This window comes from Eleutherodactylus coqui, chromosome 6, assembly GCF_035609145.1.
Source record: "Eleutherodactylus coqui strain aEleCoq1 chromosome 6, aEleCoq1.hap1, whole genome shotgun sequence".
Classification (NCBI taxonomy): Eukaryota; Metazoa; Chordata; class Amphibia; order Anura; family Eleutherodactylidae; genus Eleutherodactylus; species Eleutherodactylus coqui.
This window is the reverse complement of record NC_089842.1, coordinates 182156935-182182111: the sequence shown is the minus strand read 5'-3', so window position 1 is coordinate 182182111 and position 25177 is coordinate 182156935. Positions and strand designations below refer to the sequence as shown.

General features: G+C 45.1%; 1 protein-coding gene across 1 annotated transcript in view; it reads right to left on the bottom strand.

The window, feature by feature from the left end:
• The window catches only part of SYNJ2BP (synaptojanin 2 binding protein), a 45337-nt gene that overhangs the window by 9385 nt on the left and 10775 nt on the right, over positions 1-25177 (bottom strand). The window contains exons 2-3 of the mRNA XM_066608403.1: positions 22971-23107; positions 9926-10021 (exon numbers count right to left, since the gene is read on the bottom strand). Of these exons, the coding sequence (XP_066464500.1) occupies positions 9926-10021; positions 22971-23107 (233 nt within the window). The remainder of the gene's footprint in view (positions 1-9925; positions 10022-22970; positions 23108-25177) is intronic.

The following is a 25177-nucleotide window of genomic DNA, read 5'->3' as shown; positions in this document are numbered from 1 at the left end:
GTCTTCTGCGCATGCGCGCCCAAGTGAAAATGGCGACGCATGCGCAGACAACCAGATTGGCGCAGGATATTTAAAGAAAAAAAAAATCTATTTCCCGGCTACTTAAAGGTAGCCAGGAAGCAGGAGATGTCACTAGGAATCACGGTGGCCAGTTTCCGGTTCGTGATCACCGCTATCCAATGGATAATAGTGATCACGGAATAGTTGTAAAAAGTACAAAGAGGATTTTTTTACTCAACGTAAAATCTCTTCCTAGTCTTGTCATTGGGGGACACAGCAAAGACCGTGGGATATAGCTACTACTGCTAGGAGGCGACGCTAAGCACAAAACGTGTTAGCTCGGCCCACTGGTTATATTCTTCACTGACGACATTCGGCTAATCGGTTTGTATGCCAGCAGTAGGAGCAGCCATGCGGGAACCGAAAAAAACAACAACAGATAGCAATATGACACAAAGGTTCTAACGGTGCTGAAAACACAGCACCATGTGCAACTTACAGAACCAGGGTCCTGGCCAGGACACAAAATAGTGTCATATAGAAAGGAAGAAAGAGTGGGTGCTGTGTCCCCCAATGACGAGACAAGAGAGATTTTATGGCGAGTTGGGGGACACAGCAAAGACTGTGGGACGTTCAAAAGCAGTCCCCGAGGGAGGCAAAAAGGAAAATCCCCAACACACGTTGTCAATTTACAGCCACCTGTAACCTTCCGCCTAGCAAAGAGTCGGCTGACGCAATAAGTATGCATTCGGTAGAACTTGTGTAGGGAAAATGTGTAGGGACAAACAGGAGCCTCCCCCCCCCACACCCTTGCAAGGCGGAGGCACCATTGCCGACCGCCAATGAGGCTCCCACTGCCCTTTGAGAGTGTGTTGTCACCCGAAATGGCGGTGTCTTACCCATAGCCCAGTAGGCCTCAACCAGCACTGAGCAGATCCAGCGTGAGATGACGACTTTTAGAGGCCGCAAGACTATGACTCGGACACTCCAGTATCACGAATAGAGAGTCAGAGCGTCTGAATGACGAAGTCTGTTCCAAATAGATCTTCAGAGCTTGCACTAGGTCTAAAGCGTGCAGAGCCCGCCCCCTTGGGTGGACTGCCACCAGACAGAGCGACGGCAGCACAAGGTCTTTATTGATATGGAAAGACACCACCTTGGAGAGAAGAGAAGGAACTAGACGCAATACAACCTGATCCTAGTGGAACCCTGCACAGGGTGGCTTCGCTGTGACCTAGAAGACCCTTCGGAGGGAAGTAACCGCCACCAGGAAGGCTACCTTCTAGGATAACAATCACCATGGTACCCTTGCTCGCCACACGAGATAACATGTAGCTCGGGGTAAATCTAGTACCGTATGCAGGTACTCTTTCCCCATTTTGGAGGAACCACATGTCTCAGTAGGACCAGAATCACACTAAGGTTGACCGCAGTTGCCCTCCTGAGTAGGGGTAGATTGGAGAGTAATACTACTCCATCAACCTGCAGGAGGAGGTGGAGCCATGCCGCCTAGGAATAGGGCACATAGCCATTGGTCAGGTGGTTCGGGGAACACAGATTATGCAAACACAATAGATCGCACAGCAGCTAATACCTACATGCCCATGGCAGCACCAACCAAGCCATGTGACTGCATGCAGAACACCCCTGGCTACACAGAAACCGCCGCGCAGCAGCTACCCCTACCAGCGGCCGGGCCATACCTTAAAAGCCGCACGGCAGCTGGTCTATATCTTAAAGCCATCTATACATCAAAAGCTGCACAGCGGCTGGACTATACCACATTAAGCCGCATAGTAAAACACAACATGCTTTACCCACAATACCTGGCTTAGGAGGCCAGTGCCTTATCCATTAGGCCACTGGGGCTACATGTACTGACGGCGGCAATCAGTTCCTCCTGGATACATCAGACACGCAGGAGAATGACACTGTTCACAGCCGGGTATAGCAGAACAGACATACAGAAGTATGACACAGAAATTGCGCAGAAATGCAGGAACAGACATACAGAAGTATGACACAGTTCACACACAATGCGTGACGGAGTGCCAGCACATCCGCAGTGTGTGCAGAAGCCTCTGGAAAGGTACTCTGTGGTCACCGGCCGGGCATCGGGTCAAATTCTGCTGTGGGAATCCGCATGCGGGGTCCGACCCGCCCGTGTGCAGAAGTCCTCTGGCGATGTCCCCTGACGGCATCTTTATCAGTTGACCTTTCCCCAACTTCGGCGCATGCACAAGTCGGCAAAATGGGGGATGCAAGCGCAGAAGCTGGGAAGGGTATGGGAAATGTAAAATCTCCTTGCTACTAAAAGGTAGCCAAAAGCCTGGAGCAGGGATTGAGGGCCGCTGTGAGGGGTCACGTGATAAAATATGAAAGTTTATTTTTTGTACTCTAACTTGCATTAATTCCTGGGAAAAAAATGGAGGTCAAAATACTCATGACACCCCAGTGAATATATTAAGGGGTGTAGTTTTAAAAATGGGGTCATTTGTGGGGTATCTATCATTCTGACACCTATGAGCCTTTGTAATCTTGGCTTGATGTAGGAAAACAAAGTGTTCCTCAAAACGTTGATAAGTAATGTTAAATTTGTATGTCTCCTGAATGGTATAAAACATATACATACATATCTTTGCAAAAATGTGTACAGTATGTTTGCACATATTTAAAGGGGTTGTCCCGCGGCAGCAAGTGGGGTTATGCACTTCTGTATGGCCATATTAATGCACTTTGTAATATACATCGTGCATTAAATATGAGCCATACAGAAGTTATTCACTTACCTGCTCCGTTGCTAGCGTCCCCGTCGCCATGGAGCCGTCTAACTTCAGCGTCTAATCGCCCGATTAGACGCGCTTGCGCAGATAGGCCTTTTCCCTTCGGCTCGGCAGCAGCGGCGTTCTGGCTCCGCCCCCTTGTACGCGGCACCGCGTAGCTCTGCCCCGTCACATGTGCCGATTCCAGCCTCCTGATTGGCTGGAATCATCACATGTGACGGGGCGGAGCTACGCGATGACGCGTACAAGGGGCGGAGCCAGAACGCCGCTGCTGCCGAGCCGAAGGGAAAAGGCCTATCTGCGCAAGCGAGTCTAATCGGGCGATTAGACGCTGAAGTTAGACGGCACCATGGCGACGGGGACGCTAGCAACGGAGCAGGTAAGTGAATAACTTCTGTATGGCTCATATTTAATGCACGATGTATATTACAAAGTGCATTAATATGGCCATACAGAAGTGCATAACCCCACTTGCTGCCGTGGGACAACCTCTTTAAGATATTACAGTTGAAAATGTGAAAAAAACAACATTTTTTCCAAAATGTTTCCAATTTTAGCATTTTTAATAAATATTCGTAAATTCTTTCAGTCTATTTTTGCCACCTAAATGAAGTACAACATGTGGCGAAAAAACAATGTCAGAATTACTTGGATATGCAAAACCTTTACAGAGTTATTCTATGTTAAAGTGACACGTCAGATTTCCAAAATTTGGCTCCGTCACTAAGGCGCAAACAGGCTTCGTCACTAAGGGGTTTAAACGGACGAGTGAAATATCGGTCTGAGAAACAGATAATAGTTGTAAAAATGTAATTTTCATAGCAAATGCGATGCGATTTTTAACTTGCCCATAGCAAATAACGGACGTTTTTTTCTGATCTCGGCCTGCTGCATTTTTTCAGTCTCCCAGCAAAACAAGAAGGAGAAAAATTTTTTTTTAAATTGCACATATAAATAGACCTTGATTTTCTTGCACAAATATAGCTTCAGTGAGACCTCTCAGGGTCCGCTTATACTGCCGTTAACCATTTCCAGTTCTCTGTTCCATGAGGAACAGAGAAACTGAAATAAAAACAGAGTTAAAAGTTTCTGCTTTATTCCTCATGGATTTTAATTTAATTTTTTTAAATGGAAAGATTTCCGTATATTTTGATTCTGTTTTACTTCAGTTTTTCAAACTGCACTATATCTTCTGTATGAAAAATAGAACCAAATGAAACTAAATTCAATGGAAATATTTGCTTTATTTAATTCTAAAAAATTGAAGTCACAGGGGAATAACAAACATAATTCTGTTTCTCTGCTCAGACAGAACAAAGAACAAAAAAACTTCAGTATTGCAGTATATGTTTTTTCTGCAGGCATTCTATTAGGACAAGTCACAGGCCAGTCTTAATAGGCAAAAATTAATGACAGCCCTGGGTGCCTTCAAGAAGGTCCCTGGTTGCCATACCCTGATGGTGTCTCCCGATCTCATTGCGGGTGGACCATTCTGGAGCCTTGAACACGGATTGGAGCATTTAAATGCTGTCAGAATTGTCAACTGCATTTAAAGGGTTAGCAGCCCCAATCAGAGGCAAACATTGATTGCGGACGGGTGTCAACTGTCAAAGACAGCTTACATGAGCCGTGTATGGAGCAAGCTTGTGCTCCATACAAACGTTGCACACCCACGATGTGTATGTATGTGTGTGTATAATAAATAAATATATATATATATATATATATATATATATATATATATATATATATATATATATATACACACACACACACACATATACACATATACACATACATACACACACACATTCTGGGGCACTAAGTCAATGTGCCAATGTATCTTGCTGGAAACAGTAATTTAAGATCACGTCTAAGGATAAATGGACAATCACGCGTGCCTTATTAATACGGACACCAGGATTGTGAATTTAACAAGTGTACCTAGGTGGTCTGTAGTATTGCAAGGGTTAAAGTGAGATCAAATCTGGAGAAGAAAAACTTTAACATAATGCTGAGAAGTTAAAATGGAACATGGTGAATTGTTTTATGTTGTGAAGCAGAACTCATCACCCATGGGAGAAGGCCGGCAGGTCAAACCTGTAGAGGGATCCTGGCACAGAGCTGACAGCAAAAGGCAGAGCGAAAGAGCTGAAGAGCAAAAGGCCGCTTCTCTGCGTTCATAGCGGTAACATCTAACGGCTCTTATGTGCATCCCTATTTGTAGAATGACCAATGCAGGGGTGTTCTATAGAACTCCCCTCAGACAGAGCAGGAGTGCAGAGGCTCTGGAGGGAAGCTGGCCTCCTGTTCTGTGTAATTCATGTTAGACCAAGGCAGGGAAAGAGTAAAGAATCAGAGCTGACAGCCTGTATGTCTACTGAGATCAATGGCTGACGGAGTTAGGTGGAACACATCTGCTGCCATCTATTTTTAATGGGTAAACCCAGATAAAATCTGTTTCTATGGCTACAACTAAAAATTGTGATCGTACAGAAGTTATTCTGGCAAACACAAGTCACAATATATCTTTCTTTGTAAAGTCAATTTCACTAATTAAATGTAAATATATTAACAAAGTGGACAGGAAATAAAAATAACCCCCCACAGCGGTGGTCACCAAGCTGTTCCAGACTCCTGAATGGCTAAAGCACCTGGTTTTCTTATGACTACATTTGGAAAGTTTTCAGACCCGGTCACTTGTTTTACATTTTGTTATGTTGTGGCATTGTGCAAAAAAAAAAAAAAATTTCCACATCATTCTGCACTCAGTACCTCATAGTGACAAAGTGATAACAGAACGGTAAAAGTCTTTGTAATTTTTTAAATAAAACACGAAAAACTAAAGTTTTGCATCAACTTAAGTCTGTACTCCGTACTTAGTTGAAGCTCCTTTGGCAGTGATTGCAGCCTCCAGTTGTCTTGGGTATGATGCCACAAGGTTTGCACACCTGGATTTGGAAATTTTCCGCCATTCTTCTATGTAGATCCTCTCAAGCTCTGTCATGTTGGATGGGGGCCGTCTGTGGACAGACATTCTCAGATCTCTCCAGAGATGTTCGACAGAGATCAAGTCAGGGATCTGTCTGGGCCTCTCAAGGACATTCACAGAGTTGTCCCTAAGCCGCTCCTGTGTTGTCTTGGCTGTGTGCTGAGGGTCATTGCCTTGTTGGAAGGTGAATGCTCTTCCCAGTCTGAGGCCTCTAGCACTCTGGATCAGGTTTTCATTTACTGTACTTTGCTCCATTCAGTTTTCCATCAATCCTGACAAGTCTTCCTGTCCCAGTCATTGAAGAACACCCCCACGACATGATGCGGTCTTCTTTGTAATTAAATAGGCAGGTCTGCTATACAGTAGCCTGGAGATACATCTATTATCATTCCAGTAGAGGTTAAGCAAGAATAGCCGACTAAATGTGAATGTAGCGAGGTGGCCTCATTGTAATTGTAGGTTTTATAGAACCGTGCTCTCTCAATGCAGGGATGGTATTGAGCAGGTGATGAGCAGCGCCTGTTTTCCTCAGACATAATGCTTAGAATTGAGGCCAAAAAGTTAAATCTTTGTTTTGATCAGACGAGAAAATCTTGTTTCTTTCGGTCTGAGCCCTAGAGAAGCTTTTTGGCAAACTCTAGGTGGTCTTTCATGTGTCTTTTACTGAGCAGGGACTTCTTTCTGGCCACTCTGCCATAAATCTCAGATTGGTGGAGTGATAGTTTATCTTCTGGAAGTTTCTCCCATCTGCACACAGGATCTTTGGAACTTGGACAGAGTGACCATTGGATTCTTAGGTCATCTCTCTTACCAAGACCCTTCTACCCAGATTACTTAGGTCGGTCAGCCAGCTCTAAGAACAGTCCTGGTTGTTCTAAACATCTTCCATTTAAGAATTATGGAGACCGCAGTGCTCTTGGGAACTTTTAGTGCAGCAGAATTTTTTTCGTAACCTTCTCCAGATCTGTGCCTTTACACAATCAGATCTTTGAGCTCTACAGGTCATTTTTTCTACTCATGGCTTCGTTTTGGCTCTGATATAAATTGTGAGTGGCGAGATCTGATTTAGACAGGTGGGTGTCTCTTTTAAATGAATTCCAATCAACTGAATTTACCACTGGTGACTCCAATCAAGGTGTAGAAACCTCTTATAAGGATAAAAAGAAATGGGAGGCCCCCAGAACTAAATGTCAAGTGTCATCCCAAGGAGTAGGAATACTTATATCAATGCAAACGGTTTTCATTTTTTTAAAAATGCACAAGATTTCTTCCAGTCTGTGTTCACTTTGTCATTATGGTGTATTGAGTGCAGAAAACGTGATTCTTTTTTTGTATTTGCACAAAGGCACAACATAAACTGTAAAAAAGAGAAAGCGTCTGAAGACTTTCCAAACAGATTGTACTTCTGCCAATAATTGGACAACAGACAAGTGGGCATCATTTGCATTTCAATCTTTAGTATAAGAATTGGGGCAGTACTAGTGGGCAAACAACCACTTATGTGATTTCCATGTATATGATGAGGTCTCATGAAAAGGAACTCATCCCCCTATCCACAAGATAGGTAATAAATATCTGATTAGTGGGGGTCCAACTGCAAAGGCCCCATCTATTACAAGAATAGGGGTCCCGAAAGTGTCTTGGAGACTTGCTGGGATAGCAGAGTATAAGCACTCAGGTAGTGTACACGCATGGCCACTACTTGTCTTCAGTGGGGGTCCCAGCAATCAGATCTCCAGCAGATACTTATTCCCTACCCTGTGAATACATGCTTTTCATGGAACCACCCTTTAAAGTTTTAATTGATAAAAAGCGTGGCTTATCAAGACAACTCCTTTTTAAATAGCAGCTGGCACAGCAATTAGCTGTTCAAGGTGCATCTGGCTGCGAAAACCCTCCTTCATAAAATGATCAATTACTCCCAAATGACCCCAATACAAGAAAAAGGGTTTCTATTGTGGTCTTCTTTCTAATTAAATAGGCAGGCCTGCTATACAGGAGCCTGGAGATACATCTATTATTATTCCAGTAAAGGTTAAGTAAGAATGGCCGACTAAACGTCAATGTAGCGAGGTGGCCTCATTGTAATTGTAGGTTTTATAGAACCCTGCTCTCACAATGCAGCTGAGATCTGTCGTGTCTTTAGGGCATGCTGTGTTTGTTGTGGATTTGCAGCGGGTTTTCTGCACAGACATTAATAAGGAAAGCCATGCGATTAACTACTGATTCTTCCAAATGGCACTGGCACACAGGCCCGCAGCCTACACACATTTATGAAATTCCACTGCTGCAGTTGAAGGGATTGTCTGTCATTGTGGAGAACCATGAACTGTATATCTAGTTTAAACTGTATTTTACAAGTCAGACCAAATTGAACTCTGATCTAGCTTTTATCCAGGATTGTGTTTCTCTACATTTCTCAAAAATTTTCGGGATGTCCGGGAATCTGACGTCACAGACATGCACAGTGTTTTTTTTTTAACTTCAAATTCTTGCAATGCCTGTGTAGGGGCAGCGTTTCGATACGGAACCCATAGAAGGGCTCCGTATCACATGCAGAGAAATAGTGCGAGCTGCGATTTATTTCTCTGCTGTATGTAAACGTTGTGTCCACATGCTGGTGTGCATTGAAGAATGAAAGCCCATTGACTTTCATTGCCACCATTCACTGAGTATCACGCATGCGTAATACGCAGTGAAAAAACGTCCATGGACATTAGCCTTAAAGGGGTTCTGACATGAAAAAAAAAAATTGTACTCACCTTGCCTGGCCTGGCCCGATCGCCAGGCATGTCCCCTCCAGCCGGCATCTTCTTCTGTGCCTTTAAAGCAGAGCAGGAGCGGTCAAAAAGACCGCTTCCTGCTCTGGTCCGTCTGTCAGGCACTTCCGAGGTGAACGGACGGACCGCACAGTGCTTGCTGTGGGCGGCCCGTCCGTCCTGCTGAACTCCGGAGTGCTGAGCATGCGCAGTGGAGACGCGGCCCGTCCTGACTCCTGTCAGAGGGCACCTCTCCACTGCGCATGCGCGCGATCCCGGAGCGGCGCGGCTGCTGGAGGAAGAAGACTGCCTGCCGGGAGGCATACTAGCACTTTCTGCTTAGGTTAAGCAGCGCTGCTGATTAGAGCCACCTGATTGGCTCTTCGGCACCACGTGACTGCACAGCGTGCACCAATCAGGTGGCTCTAGTCAGGCTGCTTAACCTAAGCAGAAAGTGCTAATATGCTGCAGGGAGATGACCCCCCGATGTCAACAACAACAGGAGAACAGGTAAGTATAAGATTTTTATGCTTTAGCAGCCATTAACCCATGGGTTCCCTGGGTCCATTAGGCAGACCAGGGAACAATGGCTGCTAAAGCATAAAAAAATTATTTGTGTCAGAACCCCTTTAATAAATTATGTCAAAGTACCCCCAAAACTATAATCATATACTGTACTGCACATTAAAAGAGGAGTGTAAATACCCCTAGAGACAGAGCACATACCCCTTAGTGCATGTGTACCAAAGTTTGCAAAACCGGGCCTTAAACTGTAGGTTATGAACCCAAGGTACATGTACCCCAGATGACACATCATGTCTCCGAGGGTACTTGAAATGTCCTTATGCTCTACATTTAAAGGGAACCGGTCATCAATTATAAGCACCCTAAATTAATTTACGGTGCTTCTAGTTTAGGTGATGTGGAGTCTGGGGAGCCTTTTCACACTCACCTGGTCCCCTGTCCCTGTGGTGTCCTCGATGAGGTCAGCACGCGCAAAGCAAGCTTGGCTGTTTTCAGAAGACTATCCGTGTGCCGCTTTTGCCAGGAAACAGCACAGGAACGGGAAACCAGATGAGTGTGAAGAGGCTCCCCAGAATATACAAACTATAAGAAACGTAACCTAATTGAAGGTGCTTATAGTTGATGACTGGTTCCATTTAATAGGGAAATGCTCCCTCTGTGCCCTGCTCAGAACTGACAGCCCAACAAGGACGACGGGGATCCTCGGTTCTGGACTTTTGGGCATATAGTGCGCCTTTTCTCTAGGTAAGAATAGAATGTACAATTTATATGCGGAGTTACGCAGCACAAAAGTTAATAAAGAAACAATCTACATATATCATTTGTGCAGCTGAAAACTGTGGAGTTGACTAGTAAATGTCACTGACCTGGTGTCGGACTTTTAGCAGCACGCGGTCACCAGAACTCCGGAAGAGGTCCACAGCTGCCTTATGCAAGAGGTTTTCTAGCTTGACACCATTTACCTGAAAACAAAGATAAAAAAATTACACCCCAACGTCAGATGTAAGCTGGGGCTCATACATGGGTATCTTCAAGGTCCTAGCTGAGATGGGAGCCCTTGAGGTGTTTGCCGCAGGCAGTGGGTGTCAGATGGAGGCGCCAAAAGCTCACTCTACCTTAGGGCTCATTCACACAGGTGTATGCAATTTTAGTTTATGAAAAACAGACAGATTTCACTGCATGTTTATGTATATGTGCTTTTGTTGTGTATACCATCCATGTGTCGTCGGTTTTTCGTGTGCGCCAAAAACGAAAGAAAAAAAAAAATGTAGGAAGGCCCGTAAATGGGCCATTGGCCAGGCAGTAAAAAAATATTTGGTGGAAAGAGAGCCTAGTTACAAATTTGGCAGCTTGTAGCCATTTTAGATGTCAATCTTTTAAAATATTTTTTTTATAGGTATCTCGAATGAACCTTTGAGGGCTGATAATACACAGGTTGGGATGTATGCATAGAGATGCATGTGTGTATGCCGTTGATGAAGCCAATGGTAAGTACTGGCGTTCTGTATTCAGCTGTAACATAGACTATGTCCTGGGGTCTACTGCAAACAAAGTGCATCTCTGCTTTGGAGCTACTTTAACATTAACACAATTACTAAGCGAATAATAGGGCATCTACAAGGAATTCTGTCAACAAGCTATAGACCATCATTTACAGCAATGTCCAGAGCTATGCAGTAGATCACATTGGAAACATCTGCACCACAAGGTTATTCAATGCTGCCCTCAGGGCAGAAGCGTCATCTCTTGTAGCATTAAGATGCATCCATGACAGCTATGACGTGACCTACAATTATATGTGACCTACAATAGTTTATAAGCACAGCAGGCTGTCCAAACATCACGATGGGGAATATCTGCCTAGTCTTCGTTTTGTACTGTACTAGGTCAATGCAGAAAAGAACTAAATGAAGGTGTTCAAGCTGCAAAAGAAGCAAAGTGCAAGTTAACAGGTCAATGAAAGCAGCAGGCATGGGCATTAGAGATGAGCGAGCACGCTCGGATACAGCAGTTACTCGAGCGAGCATCGCTCTTCTCAAGTAACTGCTTACTGGTCCGAGCAGGCCGAAAATCGCGACCATCTGAAGCATAGGATTCCAATGGCGCATTTTCTGGCGCATAAAATTGTGCGGCCAAAATAGCTGCAGATTCCGGACAGAAAAGATAGGTCTTGCCCTATCTTTTGGCTGCGATCAGCCGGTGGCTCCCATAGAAGTCTATGGGAGCTGCCGGCAAGGGGAGGTGGAGTGACTTTAGCAGCGGCTCGCTTAGGTTTACATGATCCGCTGTGTGGAGACAAATAATCCTTAATCTGACCGTTCATCCAATTCCAAAATGCATTAATCGGCAGTACTTCTCCACAATTACACCGGAGACATGCTGTTATGGAGTATTTTTATGCTCATATAAAAAAATGCAAATCAGCTGAAAAACAAGCGTTTGCAGCGTGATCGCGTGCACGGAGTTGTGCACATGCTCCAGCCAGAGAGTAGGAGGCTTGTATACAAACAGCGGCATACAGGTGGTTAGTGAAGCAGAAGGTAGGCGTACTTCTAGAAGATAGATTTGCCTGTCTATTATTTTCCAACTAGTACACTTCAATTAGGGGCAGAATGTAACTAGGTTGCCATAGTAACTAGAAAATTAGCTTCACCAAGCAGTTTCTTGCTTCCTGTCAGTCATGCATTCAACAGCCTGGTGCCTCCACCTTGTGCAGAAGATATGAAGCTGGATGCTGGCAGTGGTCATGCTCCATTTCTCCTTGCGGTCACCGACTGTCAATGTGCGCTTCTTCTGCATCAGTCTTTGTTAATAGAGTGTCATGGGAAGCTACACACAGTACCTGGCAATAGGCTGCTTGTACGTAGCTTTCTGCTACCTGAGAGCACACAATGTAAGTGTATAGCAGGTAAGTACATAGGGGAAAGGGAGACATTGCTTTGCAACTGTGTTGCTTGTTATGACTCGCGTGAACTGCTATAGGGGACATAGAATGGTAGAGATGCTCAATGCAGGACCACTAAATCATCCCAGACAGAGGTCTGTCCAGCCTCTGTTTGAACACTTCCATTGAAGGAGAACTCACCACCTCCCGTGGTAACCTGTTCCACTCATTGATCACCTTCACTGTCAGAAAGTTTTTTCTAATATCTATTCTGTATCTTCCCCCTTTCAGTTTCATCCCATTGCTTCTAGTCTTTCCTTGTGCAAATGAGAATAGGGCTGATCCCTCTGCAGTGTGACAGCCCTTCAGATATTTGTAGACAGCTATTAAGTCTCCTCTCCACCTTCTTTTTTGCAAGCTAGACATCCCCAGACCCTTTAAAGGGGTTGTCTCGTGAAATCAAGTGGGGTTCAGCACTTCTGTATGGCCATATTAATGCACTTTGTAATATACATCGTGCATTAAATATGAGCCATACAGAAGTTATTCACTTACCTGCTCCGTTGCTAGCGTCCCCGTCGCCATGGATCCGTCTAAATTCGCTGTCTTCTGGCGTTTTTAAACGCGCTTGCGCAGTCCGGTCTTCTCCCTGGTGAATGGGGCCGCGCGTGCCGGAGAGCTGGTCCTCGTAGCTCCGCCCCATCACGTGTGCCGATTCCAGCCAATCAGGAGGCTGGAATCGGCAATGGACCGCACAGAGCCCACGGTGCACCATGGGAAAAGACCTGCGGTGCATCGTGGGTGAAGATCCCGACGGCCATCTTGGTAAAGGAAGGAAGAAGTCGCCGCAGCGCGGGGATTCGGGTAAGTAATAAACTTTTTTTTATAACCCATCCCTTGGGTTTGTCTCGCGCCGAACGGGGGGGGCCTATTGAATTTTAAAAAAACCCGTTTCGGCGTGAGACAACCCCTTTAACTGTTCCTCACCATCTTCCTAACTCTTCTCTTAACTTGCTCCAGTTTGTCTATGTCTTTTTTAAAGTGGGATGCTGAGAACTGTAAGGGTAAGGTTAAGGTTGCTTTTACAAGACATAACTGTATGGCGCTTAGGGGTCTGACAGCCATTCCAATGATGTAAGGCCCATTTACATGTAACTATTATCGCTCAAAATTCATTCAAACAACCGAAAATGAGCAATAAGCCATCTTCACGGGAATCAGCAAATAACATTGTAATTTGCCGGCAACCGCAAGCAGAACAATGCAGCTGTGTGCACAGCTGGGCGTGTGATTAATCACACACTGGACTCTGCAAACAGCTCCTGAAGGCCCTTTTACAAGCAAATGAAGACGATTAAGTGGTAAAATGCAAAAAGATAGCACAATCTTTAATTCTTTTGAAAGATTATCTTTGCGTGTAAATGGGCCTTAGCTCCTGATCTTTCACACAGAAGTGCCAGTCATTCAGTGAATTGAGGCAAAGTGCACCAAGATTTCTTCTGGCCTTCTTCCTCCATTCACTGTGAACAGGCAGTGGTTCATAGATGATTGACTGCCTGTTTACACTGATCAAGAAGTTGCTTACTGGCTGCTTTGTTTCAGTGAGCTGAAATGAAATGACTAAGGCCCCCTGTCAATGGCAGAGGCGGAATATCGCTAGCGATATTCTGCCGCAGAGGATGAGGGTGGAGAGCTGACAGATCTCCTCCGTAAGCATACCTAACGGATAGGCACACTGTGGAGAATTGCGGAAATCGTAGAATGCTGCAATTTAAATCCCGCAAGCAGAGAATCGCTATGATTCTCCGCTCGTGGACGCCGGCGCTGCACTTTCCAAAGCAACACTATGGAAAACTTTGCAGAGCGTGATCTGTGGAGGATTTATCACCCGTGGAATATCACCCGTGGACAGGCAGCCCAAGGAGTTATTTCTTGCTTAGTACCCTGCCTGGTTCTGCTTTTACACGGGATGACTATTAGTCCAAATTGCTTATTGGAGCAATTTTTCTAGGCGATAGTTGTGGCCTGTGCAAAAGTACCCTTATGAGAGAATGATAAATGTGGACAATGCTGTGACTATCATTGAAAGCAATTACTTCTACGGTGCTTAAAGGGGCTGCCCAGCTTTAAACGATTGATGGCCTATTCTCACGATAGACCATCAATAGTAGATTGTTGGGGGTTTTCTACCAAGGACCCCTGCCAATGCGCTGTTCACTGGGCCAGTGCACTCATGCAAGAAACAGACAGTGCCGTCCCAGGCTTTTATTACAGGCAAAGTTCCTGCTGAAGTGAATGGGAATTTTGCTTGCAATACTCAACTTTGCCACTGCAGTGGGAATGGAGCTTTCTGTTTCCGGCAAAAATCATGTCTTTGCACGAGCACACTGGCCCTGCAAACCACCGATCAGTGGGGGATGGATATATCTATATTACTCCCCAAATGCACACCATTCGAAGCCTGATTGGTTGTTTGGATTTACTCATTCCCGGTGATTGGTTATTTGAGTTGTCTGATTCACGGTGATTGGTTGTTTAGGTTGGCTTGTGTAGAAGTGGGGAGTAATAGGCTAACATGGGACCTAGATGGCAAACCTCCATCAATCTACTACTGATGGCCTATCTTGAAAATAGGCCATTAATAGTTTGAGACTGGACAACTTCTTTAACTCATAATTATAATATTGTAGATATTGGCAGGGTTGCTAAAGAAAGCCATATACATTGCTCGTTGACTGACTAAGCCTTAAAGGGGTTGTCCCGAGGCAGCAAGTGGGGTTATACACTTCTGCATGGCCATAATAATGCACTTTGTAATGTACATTGTGCATTAATTATGAGCCATGCAGAAGTTATAAAAAGTTTTATACTTACCTGCTCCGTTGCTGGCGTCCTCGTCTCCATGGTGCCGACTAATTTTCGCCCTCCGATGGCCAAATTAGCCGCGCTTGCGCAGTCCGGGTCTTCTGCAGTCTTCTATGGGGCTCCGTGTAGCTCCGTGTAGCTCCGCCCCGTCACGTGCCGATTCCAGCCAATCAGGAGGCTGGAATCGGCAGTGGACCGCACAGAAGAGCTGCGGTCCACGGAGGAAGAGGCCATCTTCAGCGGTGAGTAGAGAAGTCACCGGAGCGCGGGGATTAAGGTAAGCGCTCCGGTGAGCTTTCTTTACCTCCCTGCATCGGGGTTGTCTCGCGCCGAACGGGGGGGGGGTTGAAAAAAAAAAAAACCCGTTTCGGCGCGGGACAACCCCTTTAACCCTTTCCAATCCATTTATTTTTTCTCACCCATTCTCCCCAGCTCCAAATGTGTCTGCCGATCGGGTGCAGATTCACTCCTACACTGCAGTGTCAGGCCTGCCCCGACATTGGAGCTGTGGAGGAAAATGATGATGTCGGGGCAGGCCCAACATTGGATTGGAAAGGGTTAAAGGGGTTGTCTCGCGAAAGCAAGTGGGGTTATACACTTCTGTATGGCCATATTAATGCACTTTGTAATATACATCGTGCATTAAATATGAGCCATACAGAAGTTATTCACTTACCTGCTCCGTTGCTAGCGGCCCCGTCTCCATGGCTCCGTCTAATTTCGCTGTCTTCTGGCGTTTTTAAACGCGCTTGCGCTGTGCGGTCTTCTGCCTGGTGAATGGGGCCGCTCGTGCCAGAGAGCTGGTCATCGTAGCTCCGCCCCGTCACGTGTGCCGATTCCAGCCAATCAGGAGGCTGGAATCGGCAATGGACCGCACAGAGCCCACGGTGCACCATGGGAGAAGACCCGCGGTGCATCGTGGGTGAAGATCCCGGCGGCCATCTTGGTGAAGGAAGAAGTAGGAAGAAAGAAGAAGTCGCAGAGCGGGGATTCGGGTAAGTAATATATTTTTTTAGTTTGTTTTTTTTAACACATCCCTTGGGTTTGTCCCTTGGGTTTTTCCAGGGGGCCTATGGAAAAAAAAAAACCCCGTTTCGGCGCGAGACAACCCCTTTAAGGAAGGATTCATAAAAATCATATCCATGATCAGGTCATAAGAACTCTGCTGAAATGAGGTAAATGTAATTCTTATTGTCATACAAAACTACAATTTTCAAACAATCAAGTCCAAAAATAAAAAGGAAGAAATAAAACCAGTCTGAACCACTGCAGGTATTTATTTAGTAGGTGAAAGAGCTATTCATATCTACTACAACACCTACTAGTCATTCTTGGCTTCTGCACACACCCAGGTGTTGTCTATTCATCCAGGTGCAGGAGCAGGTATCCTGCTGAGGGCTCTTTTATGGCTATATGCTCACTCAACCCCTTAAGGACCAGGCTGTTCTGTATCTTAAGGATCGTACACTTTTTAGGGATTTTACCCATGTGGTGGTTTAACTGCCCTATTTTTTTTCCTTTAGCTACTAAATTAATTTTGCTGCTTTTTTTCCCCCGTGACATATATTTTTTTAAAATATTTTTTTCACTGTTTTTTTTTCCTTTAAGTTTTATTGGGGGTAAAAAGCTAAAAAAAAAAAAAAAAAAAAAAGTTTTTTTTTAACATTTCTAGTTTTTTTTTTTTAACTAGTATATTTACGCTAAAATAAAGTAAGGGAACAGGTTCTTAATTTTGTTTCGGATGTTTTGATATATAATATGTATTGTTTTGGATTACAGGGAGCATATAGCGACGGTTTTTGTTGGCATCGGCTTTGGGTTATTTTCTTTCTTATGTATATATTGTTGTTTTATTCTGTAATTTTGTTTTACTTGTGTATGTAATTATGCTTTCCCAGTCGTCTCCTTGACAGCACCACCTGAGTTAGCCTCCTCCACGACAGCACCACTTGAGTTAGCCTCCTCCACGACAGCACCACCTGAGTTAGCCTCCTCCTGATAGGACTGGAACACACAGAGGTTTAAAGCTCCCCCCTCTCCCACCTTCCTCAGTGTTCTTCCTGTCCTGGCAGGAGGCAGGATCACAGAGAGGTGCTGGTGGAGACACCAGCAAAAAAGAAAAGAAAAAAGAAGCTAACAATGGATTGGAGGGCAGTGGATGATAGCCTGTCCTCCCTTCCTGAGGATCGACTCCTGGGACGCCACATAGGGTGGTTTCCCCAGGCCAGATTCCTCCCACGGCGGCCTATCGGGGGTTTAAAGTGGGGACCACTGCTTCCTCCTGCATTCGGAGCGCGGGCTCCTGCAGTCTGGTGCCAGCCTAGGGGCCGGACGAGGCGCTCTCTGACTTCCTTAAGAGGGGCGGAGGGTGTCGCCACATGACCGGCGCGAAGACGCCAGCGTCAGCGAAAAGGAGGCTTTGCCAGGCGCAAGAGGCACCAAATTCAAAAAAAAAAAAAGAAGGACATAAAAAGGAATCTGAGAGAAGTCTAGTTGGATACTAAGCTAAGTTCTACTGCTGCAGGCTTATTGTCCCATGGTGACTGCAGTACTAGAGGAGAATGAGTACTCCAGCACTGGACATTCCCAAACCGGCTGCTACATCGGGGATTGTAAGTAGCCCATTGGGTAAAGAATGTAAATTTGTATTGACTCAAAAGTATTGTTATGCTAATTTGCATTCCTCTATGTCTGTTGCCAGGGGGATAAGAAAGATGCCCCTCCCAAGACAAAATTTAAAAAATGTGCAGAGTGCGTAAAAAAGTTGCCTTCCACGTATAATAGACCGCTGTGCAAGGGATGCATAGCTAAACTAGGGAAAGAGGAATCAGGCAGTTTTATGGAGGATGTTAGAAAGCTGGTTAAAAAGGAAGTCCGTTCAGCTCTGACATCACAAGCATCCAGGTCCACTTGCCACAGGTCCACTCGCCACAGGCAGCCTTGTACTCCAGAAAAATATTCTGATTCCGAGAAAAGTTCAGTATTTTCGGACTTTGAAGAGCAGCCAGCTCCCAAGGAATCCTCAAACGAAGAAGACTATAAAAAATATTTGTTTCATCAGGAGGATCTTTCAGAGCTTATAAAATCCATGAGGGACACCCTCAAGATGGAAGAGCCCAGGAAACCTCACACAATTTAAGACAAAATTTTCGGAGGTTTAGGGGAAAGGCGTAGGCATACTTTGCCTGTCCATAGAAATATATTATAACTAATCAAGAGGGAATGGAGCAAACCAGACGTAGGGTCCATTACCACCTGGGGTCTCAAAAGGCAATACCAGTTCAAGGAGGAGGTGTGTGCAGACTGGGAGGAAATACCCAAGGTGGATGTTCCTGTAGCCAAAGTGGGGGAAACGAACAACACTGCCATTTGAGGACGCCACACAACTGAGGGACCCTACGGACTGGAAAACGGAGGGTCTTGTTAAGAAAATTGTAGATCAATGTATCAGTTAATTGTTTTCGCTATTAGATTGTACACTAGGAAGATATAGCATCCTGCTAGTATAAGTAGTGAAGGGGTTAAACAAAATCTTTTCTATATACCAGTGAATGGTACTGGATAAAGACAGACAGAAGATAAGACAGTCTCCCAGACCTCCCCCCTTGCATACCTTCTCACGGAAATCATAACGGTTTCTTTGTTATAGTTACACCTTTAAAGGTGTAACTTATGCTAAACATTTTAGTTGTACCCCATCATGTATTCTTTTTAATCTTGGAGGTATGTACTTTTCCTGTGATGTCATTTATGGTATAGAAACCACATACAACTCTGAATACATTAGAAATCATTTGATACCACAACAAAGCTGATTTGATTTGTATTTCTCTTATGGGCTCAGACTTCTACACGATCTGGGATTGTCTTCTCCTTGGTAAACACATAAATTCTCCTTACAGGTCTATTGAAGAAGACCTAGGAAGCAGCAGCTAGCCTGCTCAGACCCAGGGCAGAGGCCTAGGGGTATGGTTGGGGCAATTGGAGCTTCATTTAAACAACAAAATGCCAAGAGAACAAATTCTGGATTCACTCCTGATCCTAAAGATGACCACAAATTTTCTGGCAGATGCATCAGCAGAAGCTGTGAAACTCTCAGCATGAACAATGGCACTATTCAACTCCGCCAGAAGGGTGCTGTGGTTAAAATCCTGGTCAGGTGACCTAGCTTCAAAAAGCAAACTATGCTCACCACCCTTCCACGGGCAGTTTCTAGTCAGTACGGATGTGGACAAGATCATGGAGAAAGCAGCCAACAAGAAAAAAAGGGTTTCCAGAGGAAAAGCAGCAAAAGAGGAAGACCTTTTTTCGGACCCCAGCGCAACACCCCGAACCTTACAGGGGAAAATGCAAGACAGGTAGATGGAGTTACCCCAAAGGGGGTAAGGGGAGGAATTTCCTCTTTAACCCTCACCAGAGGCACCCGGCCAAGCAAAAACCATGACGCCATCCCAGTCGGGGCGAGACTGGGGAGCTTCGCAGATTGATGGGCCCCAATCTGCGAGAGCTCTTGGATCCCCAAAATTCTGCAACACAGATACCGAATAGAGCTGGTATCCCATCCCAAGAAAAACTTCTTAACTACGTGGGGCTCAACACATCAATTGTGCTCACCCCAACAAGGGGTTCAAGACCCGTTACGTTTAAAAGCTGTATCTTCAGTACCACAAAAAGAAAAATCCAGGGGTCATTACTCCAGGCTTTTTCTCATAAAGAAACCTTGCGGGAAGTCGCGCATGATTATCAACCTAAAACCCCTGAACACATACATCAGTATCGGAGATTCAAAATGGAGTCGATATGCTCAGTGGTGAAGCTAATAGGAAGAGGGACATATATGGCATCCATAGATTTGACGAATGCGTACTTTCATGTACCAATCCACACGGATTCCCAAAAATTTCTCAGATTTGCGCTAAACATGGGAAGAGGAACAAAACACTTCCAATTCAGATGCCTTCCCTTCGGGATTTTGTCAGCGCCCCAAATTTTTACGAAGATCATAGCAGAGCTAGCGGCCTACTTGAGACAGAAATCGATCTCGATCGTGCCATTCCTAGATGACATCTTGGTCATAGCAGAATCCAAGGAACTTCTAGTGGAACATCTGGCAACGACCTTTCATCTGCTGCAATTCTTGGGTTGGATAATAAATTGGGAAAATCCAGCCTAAACCCCAGCAGAAAAAAGTTGTTCCTACGCATAATACTCAACTCAGAGAGCCAATGCTCCTTCCTTCCTCACTCAAAAGTTCAGGGAATACAACTACTGGTCAGAACATTTCTAGGGAAAAAAACATGTACAATCCGAGAAGCCATGTCCCTCTTAGGGAGCCTGACCTCTTGCATTCCAGAGGTAGCCTGGGCTCAAGTGCACACCAGACCTCTACAAAACGCAGTTCTTTCAGCCTTGTGCAGGAGGCAGTCCTCTCTAGGGACGAGGATGTGCATGGAGAATTCGGTAAAGGTGTCCCTGCGCTGGTGGATGTCATCAGCGAACCTGTTGAAGAGAATTCACTGGATTCATAATCCAGCTATATGTGTCACAACAGATGCGAGTGCCTGGGGCTGGGAAGCTCGTGTAGGAGACCGGTTTATGCAGGGGTCATGGCCCTTAGGGGTGAAAGATCAATTATCAAATTACAGAGAACTCCGGGCAATTTGGGAGACCCTTCAGCATCTAGGAGAAACCGTGCACAATCAACATCTAAAAATCCTATCAGACAATACCACAGCAGTAGCCCATATTCGGCATCAATGAGGAACAAGGTTCCCAGCCTTACAAGATGTCTCACAGAGAATCTTCTACTGGGCGGAAGCTCGAGTCCTATTAATTTCTGCAACACACTTAAAGGGTGCTTTGAATCAGAGGGCGGACTTTCTCAGCAGAAGGCATACAGACCCCAGAGAGTGGCCTCTCTCTCAGGAAGCCTTCGGGATTCTGAAGGACAGGTGGGGGTTCCCACAGATCGACCTATTTGCGGCAAGAGAAAACTTTAAAGTAAAGAACTACTTCTCCCTCAAGCCAGGGGATCAACAGACAACGGTAGATGCCCTAAACCAGAACTGGGGCAGAAAATTAGTCTACGCATTTCCTCCAATCCCTCTAATCCCGAGGGGACTCCTAAAAAAAACAAAAAAAACTTAAGCTTACAGGATCCAGTCCTCCTCCCTACTCAAGCGAACCTAATAACGCAGGGCCCTCTAAACCACCCAAACATACAGGCTCCACTTGGCAGCATGGATTTTGAAGAATCCATACTGATAAGGAAAGGATTTTCCGAAAAGGTAACCCAGACCTTACTGTCTAGCAGCAAAGCAACAACTAACAGTATCTACCAGAAGGTCTGAAAGAAGTATATCCTATGGGGTTGAAAGAGGAAATTTCAGGTTTCTTCCCCAGACATCTCCACAATTCTGGAATTTGTGCAGGAAGGCCTGGACATGGGCCTCTCCCCAAGCACACTGAGGGTCCAGATAGCGGCACTTAGTGCCCTGTTCAACACCAAATTATCCGAAGTTAATTGGGTCAGTAGGTCCATGACATCGGCAGACAGATTGAGGCTAAGAAGCACAAATGTATTCCCTGACTAGAACCTAAATTGGGTCCTCAGGGCCCTGTCTTCGGACCCATTTGAACCAATAGAATTTTTCCCAATAAGAATACCAACAATAAAAATAGTTTTCTTACTGGCTATTACTTTGGCCAGGCGAGTTAGTGAACTATAGGCTCTATCTATCCATCACCCCTTTCTTAAAATCATCAATACTAAAATAGTGTTTAAATCGGATCCAGCTTTTATGCCCACGGTAGTGTCACCTTTTCATAGGGCGCAGGATGTAGTGATTCCCTAGTTTTTGGATAACCCTAGGGACACTCAGGAAAGAGAATTCAACTGTCTGGACATTAGGAGAGCAGTCCTGCGATATATTGATGCCACGAGTCAGTGGAGACAGGATGACAATTTGTTCGTCCAATTTTTTGGCCCAAATAAGGAGAGGAAAGCAGCAAAGAGCTCCATAGCCAGATGGATCCACCTGGCTATTACAGAAACTTATAAAGGCATTAGATAAAGAGGTCCCCTCGGAACATAAAACCCACTCCACATGGGCTGAACATAGTTCAGCGTCCGTAGAACAAATACGTAAGGCCGCAGTATGGAAAAGCCTGCATACTTTCATTAAGCATTACAGGGTAGATGTGCGGTTAGATGAGGATTTGGCCTTTGGCCTAAGGTCTTCCCGCCGGCGATCCGACCCTGAAAAATTTTTTTAGTTGGTACATCTCAGGTGGTGCTGTCGTGGAGACGACTGGGAAAAGGTAGATTGTACCTACCCGATAATCGGGTTTTCAGGAGTCTCCACGACAGCACCCGTACATTACCCCCTAAGGAAAACAATATAATTTAATTTTCATTTATGAAGACATAGGTAAAATACCAGTTTTGGTAATAATTTCAGTTTAAGCTCCTACCCCCGGCAATTCGTTAAAAATCACTGAGGAAGGTGGGAGAAGGGGAGCTTTTAATATCTCGGTGTGTTCCTGTCTTATCAGGAGGAGGCTATCTCAGGTGGTGCTGTCATGGAGACTCCTGAAAACCTGATTATCGGGTAGGTATAATCTATCTTTTTTTTACTATCTATGTCTCCCATGATATCATACAAGACCTCAGGGGGACATGGACATGTTTTTGTTTCTTTTATTTGACACTTTCCAACTGTAGCTGGGGCATCCAAAGGAACCCCAGTTACAAGGAAAAACAACCCCTGTAGTGACAATAGTCACTGGCAGAGCTGTAGCTCTGCTGTAGCTGTGAATCCCAGCGGTTACGTGACCCCCGGGCTTCCATAGTGGAAGTTACACTTCCACTTTCACGTACATAGCGGTCATTGAACGCTGTGTACTCGGGAAAGGAGAAGACAGAAAGGGTTAAAAACACAGTTACAGCTGACAACACGTCCTGCTTCTGATTGATTGCAGAAGCAGGAGGCGTTAATCCCCGCCGTAATTTTACATACGGCTGGGCTTAAAGTGTGGGACCAAGCGCCACACTTGGTTCTTAATGGGTTAAGTCAGCAATAAAACAACAATTATATAGGTGAAATAGATGACACTGAAAACCGTGGCAGCTAGACAGCTCACATTTACCAGTGGTGCCTCACCTCCAATATCCGGTCTCCTTCCTTCAGCCGGCCATCAACTGCGGCAGCTCCGTTCTCCTTGATGCTGCTGACATAGATACCACTATCTCGGGAGACATATTGTTGGTCTGTACCACCCACAATATTAAACCCCAGACCTAAAGAAAGAAAACATGGATGAATGGTCTAGGTATATAATAAGTGCCTTATCTAGGATGCCTCAAAAGTGTAGAAACACCCATATAGAGTAAAAACAGATTGGCAGACGGTGATCCGATTTTGCATACAAGCTGCAGAGGAAGGGGGGAAAACCTGATAAGCCGTGGCACCAGTGTGATGGCCATGTTGAATGCCGGCAGCTTGGAGACAACTTTTATTTTTCCAGTGGGAAGGTAGGTGTGTGATATATCCAGCTGCCAGAGAATTTCAACAGAAAATAGTGTTTCATTTTGGCTTTATCTTGAGGAGAATGTGTTAAGATCATCCTCCACCAGGTGTTTGCGCATTTGCAACTTGCAAGGATGCCATTTAGGCCCAATGTCCAACGGCAGATTTGATTTGCGGAATCCACGCGGGGCAACTGCGCAGAAGATTCACAATTCAAGCCGCCCATAGGTAATCATGGGCGTCCGCAACTGTATTAAAGCATGCGGATTTGTTTTGTGGACCTTTTGGGTGCGAAAAACAAATTCCAGCATGCTCTATTTCAGTGTGGTTCTTGCATGGACGGCTTACATTGAAGACAAATCGAATTCCACAAGAAAGCACAAGTTTAAAAAAAAAAAAAAAAAAAAAACTACTGTGCACGTGCGCCGGCCAGCCAGCACTTCCGCACACATCCGCAGTACAGAAACATGAACACTCGGAGAGGTAAGCAGGGTCCTGGGCCACGGGCTGGGTCGGATTCCGCTGTGGGCTCACAAATGCAGAATCCAACCCACCCGTAGATTAAATTTGGTATATAGAGGCATTTCTAATGCCACAATTATGAGACAGACAAGTGCTACATTGTGGGCTCTTGCTGAATGAATAATGGTCTTTGGTTGTCCAAATTTTGTTTTATCAGCGACAGGACCTTTTTCTCAGATTTTGGAAATAAGGTTGGACACTGCAATAGGAGGTCTATTTGGGTGGCGTTGCCTGAAATAAGCCACGCTGACAACACATTCTGTTTTGATTAATGCCCTCATTCACATTGCCATGTAATCAAGAAAATTCTCTGTGTTAATAGGAAAATGAAAAAACTTATGTCGCACACCATTGGTTCCCTTGTGAAATCCTGTGTCAGACTGATATACCACACACCCAACTTCCCTTTGGAAAAATTAGAATTGCATCCAAGATGGCGGCATTCATAGTGGCTGTCATTTTGGTGACATGGCCCAGCGGGGTGTCCCCTCCCTCCACAAACAGTTTTCATTCTATATGGGCGTTTCCACACTTTTGAGACATCCTGTATAATACACACATAGTAACAAAGTGGTGGCGATATAATCTATATATTCTACCATAACAGCCCATGTAGAAAAGAGGGTGGGTAGCTGCAGTTACTACTGGAGAAGTGAAGAAATACTGCTGCGACTAATGGCAGGCCACTGCATGTGTCCTGAAGAACATGAAGGGCTGCTGCATCTACAAGGCAAGCGAGGACCAGGCCCCATTATGACTAGCTCCTAAGATACAAATTATTAACTATGAACTGCCTTATTTGTCAAAACGGTCTACAAGAAAATGCCTGCTCCCCATAGCAACCAATCACAGCACAGCTTGCATTTCATAAACTGCAGAGGTAAAATGAAAGCTGTGCTGTGATTGGTCAGTACAGACCAAACCATTTTCTCTGATAAATGAGGCCTCTAGTCAACTGCTTAGCAGATAAACACACTGATTGCCTTCATCCGAAATGCAGAAATGACTAAACACTTCTCAGCAGTCATAAAAACTATTTTTCTCTCACGGTTTAAGCGAGGTCTCCCAAGGCGGTATCTGGGAACATGGCTGCTGCACGCTATAGAAGGCAGTGAGCAGTGCTGTCTTTGGGGACTGAGAGGAATCCATGAGCAGACAAGATGTCAACAATATTGCTTCTAGTCAGCACATCTAGCTTCTTCCTGACACATTTTCACCCCCATTACTTCCATCTGGTCGCAGATTGGCTGCAGTTTTACTTCACTGACTTCTATGGGAAAAACTGCAGCACTAAAAATCTCATGTAAAAAGCGCAATTA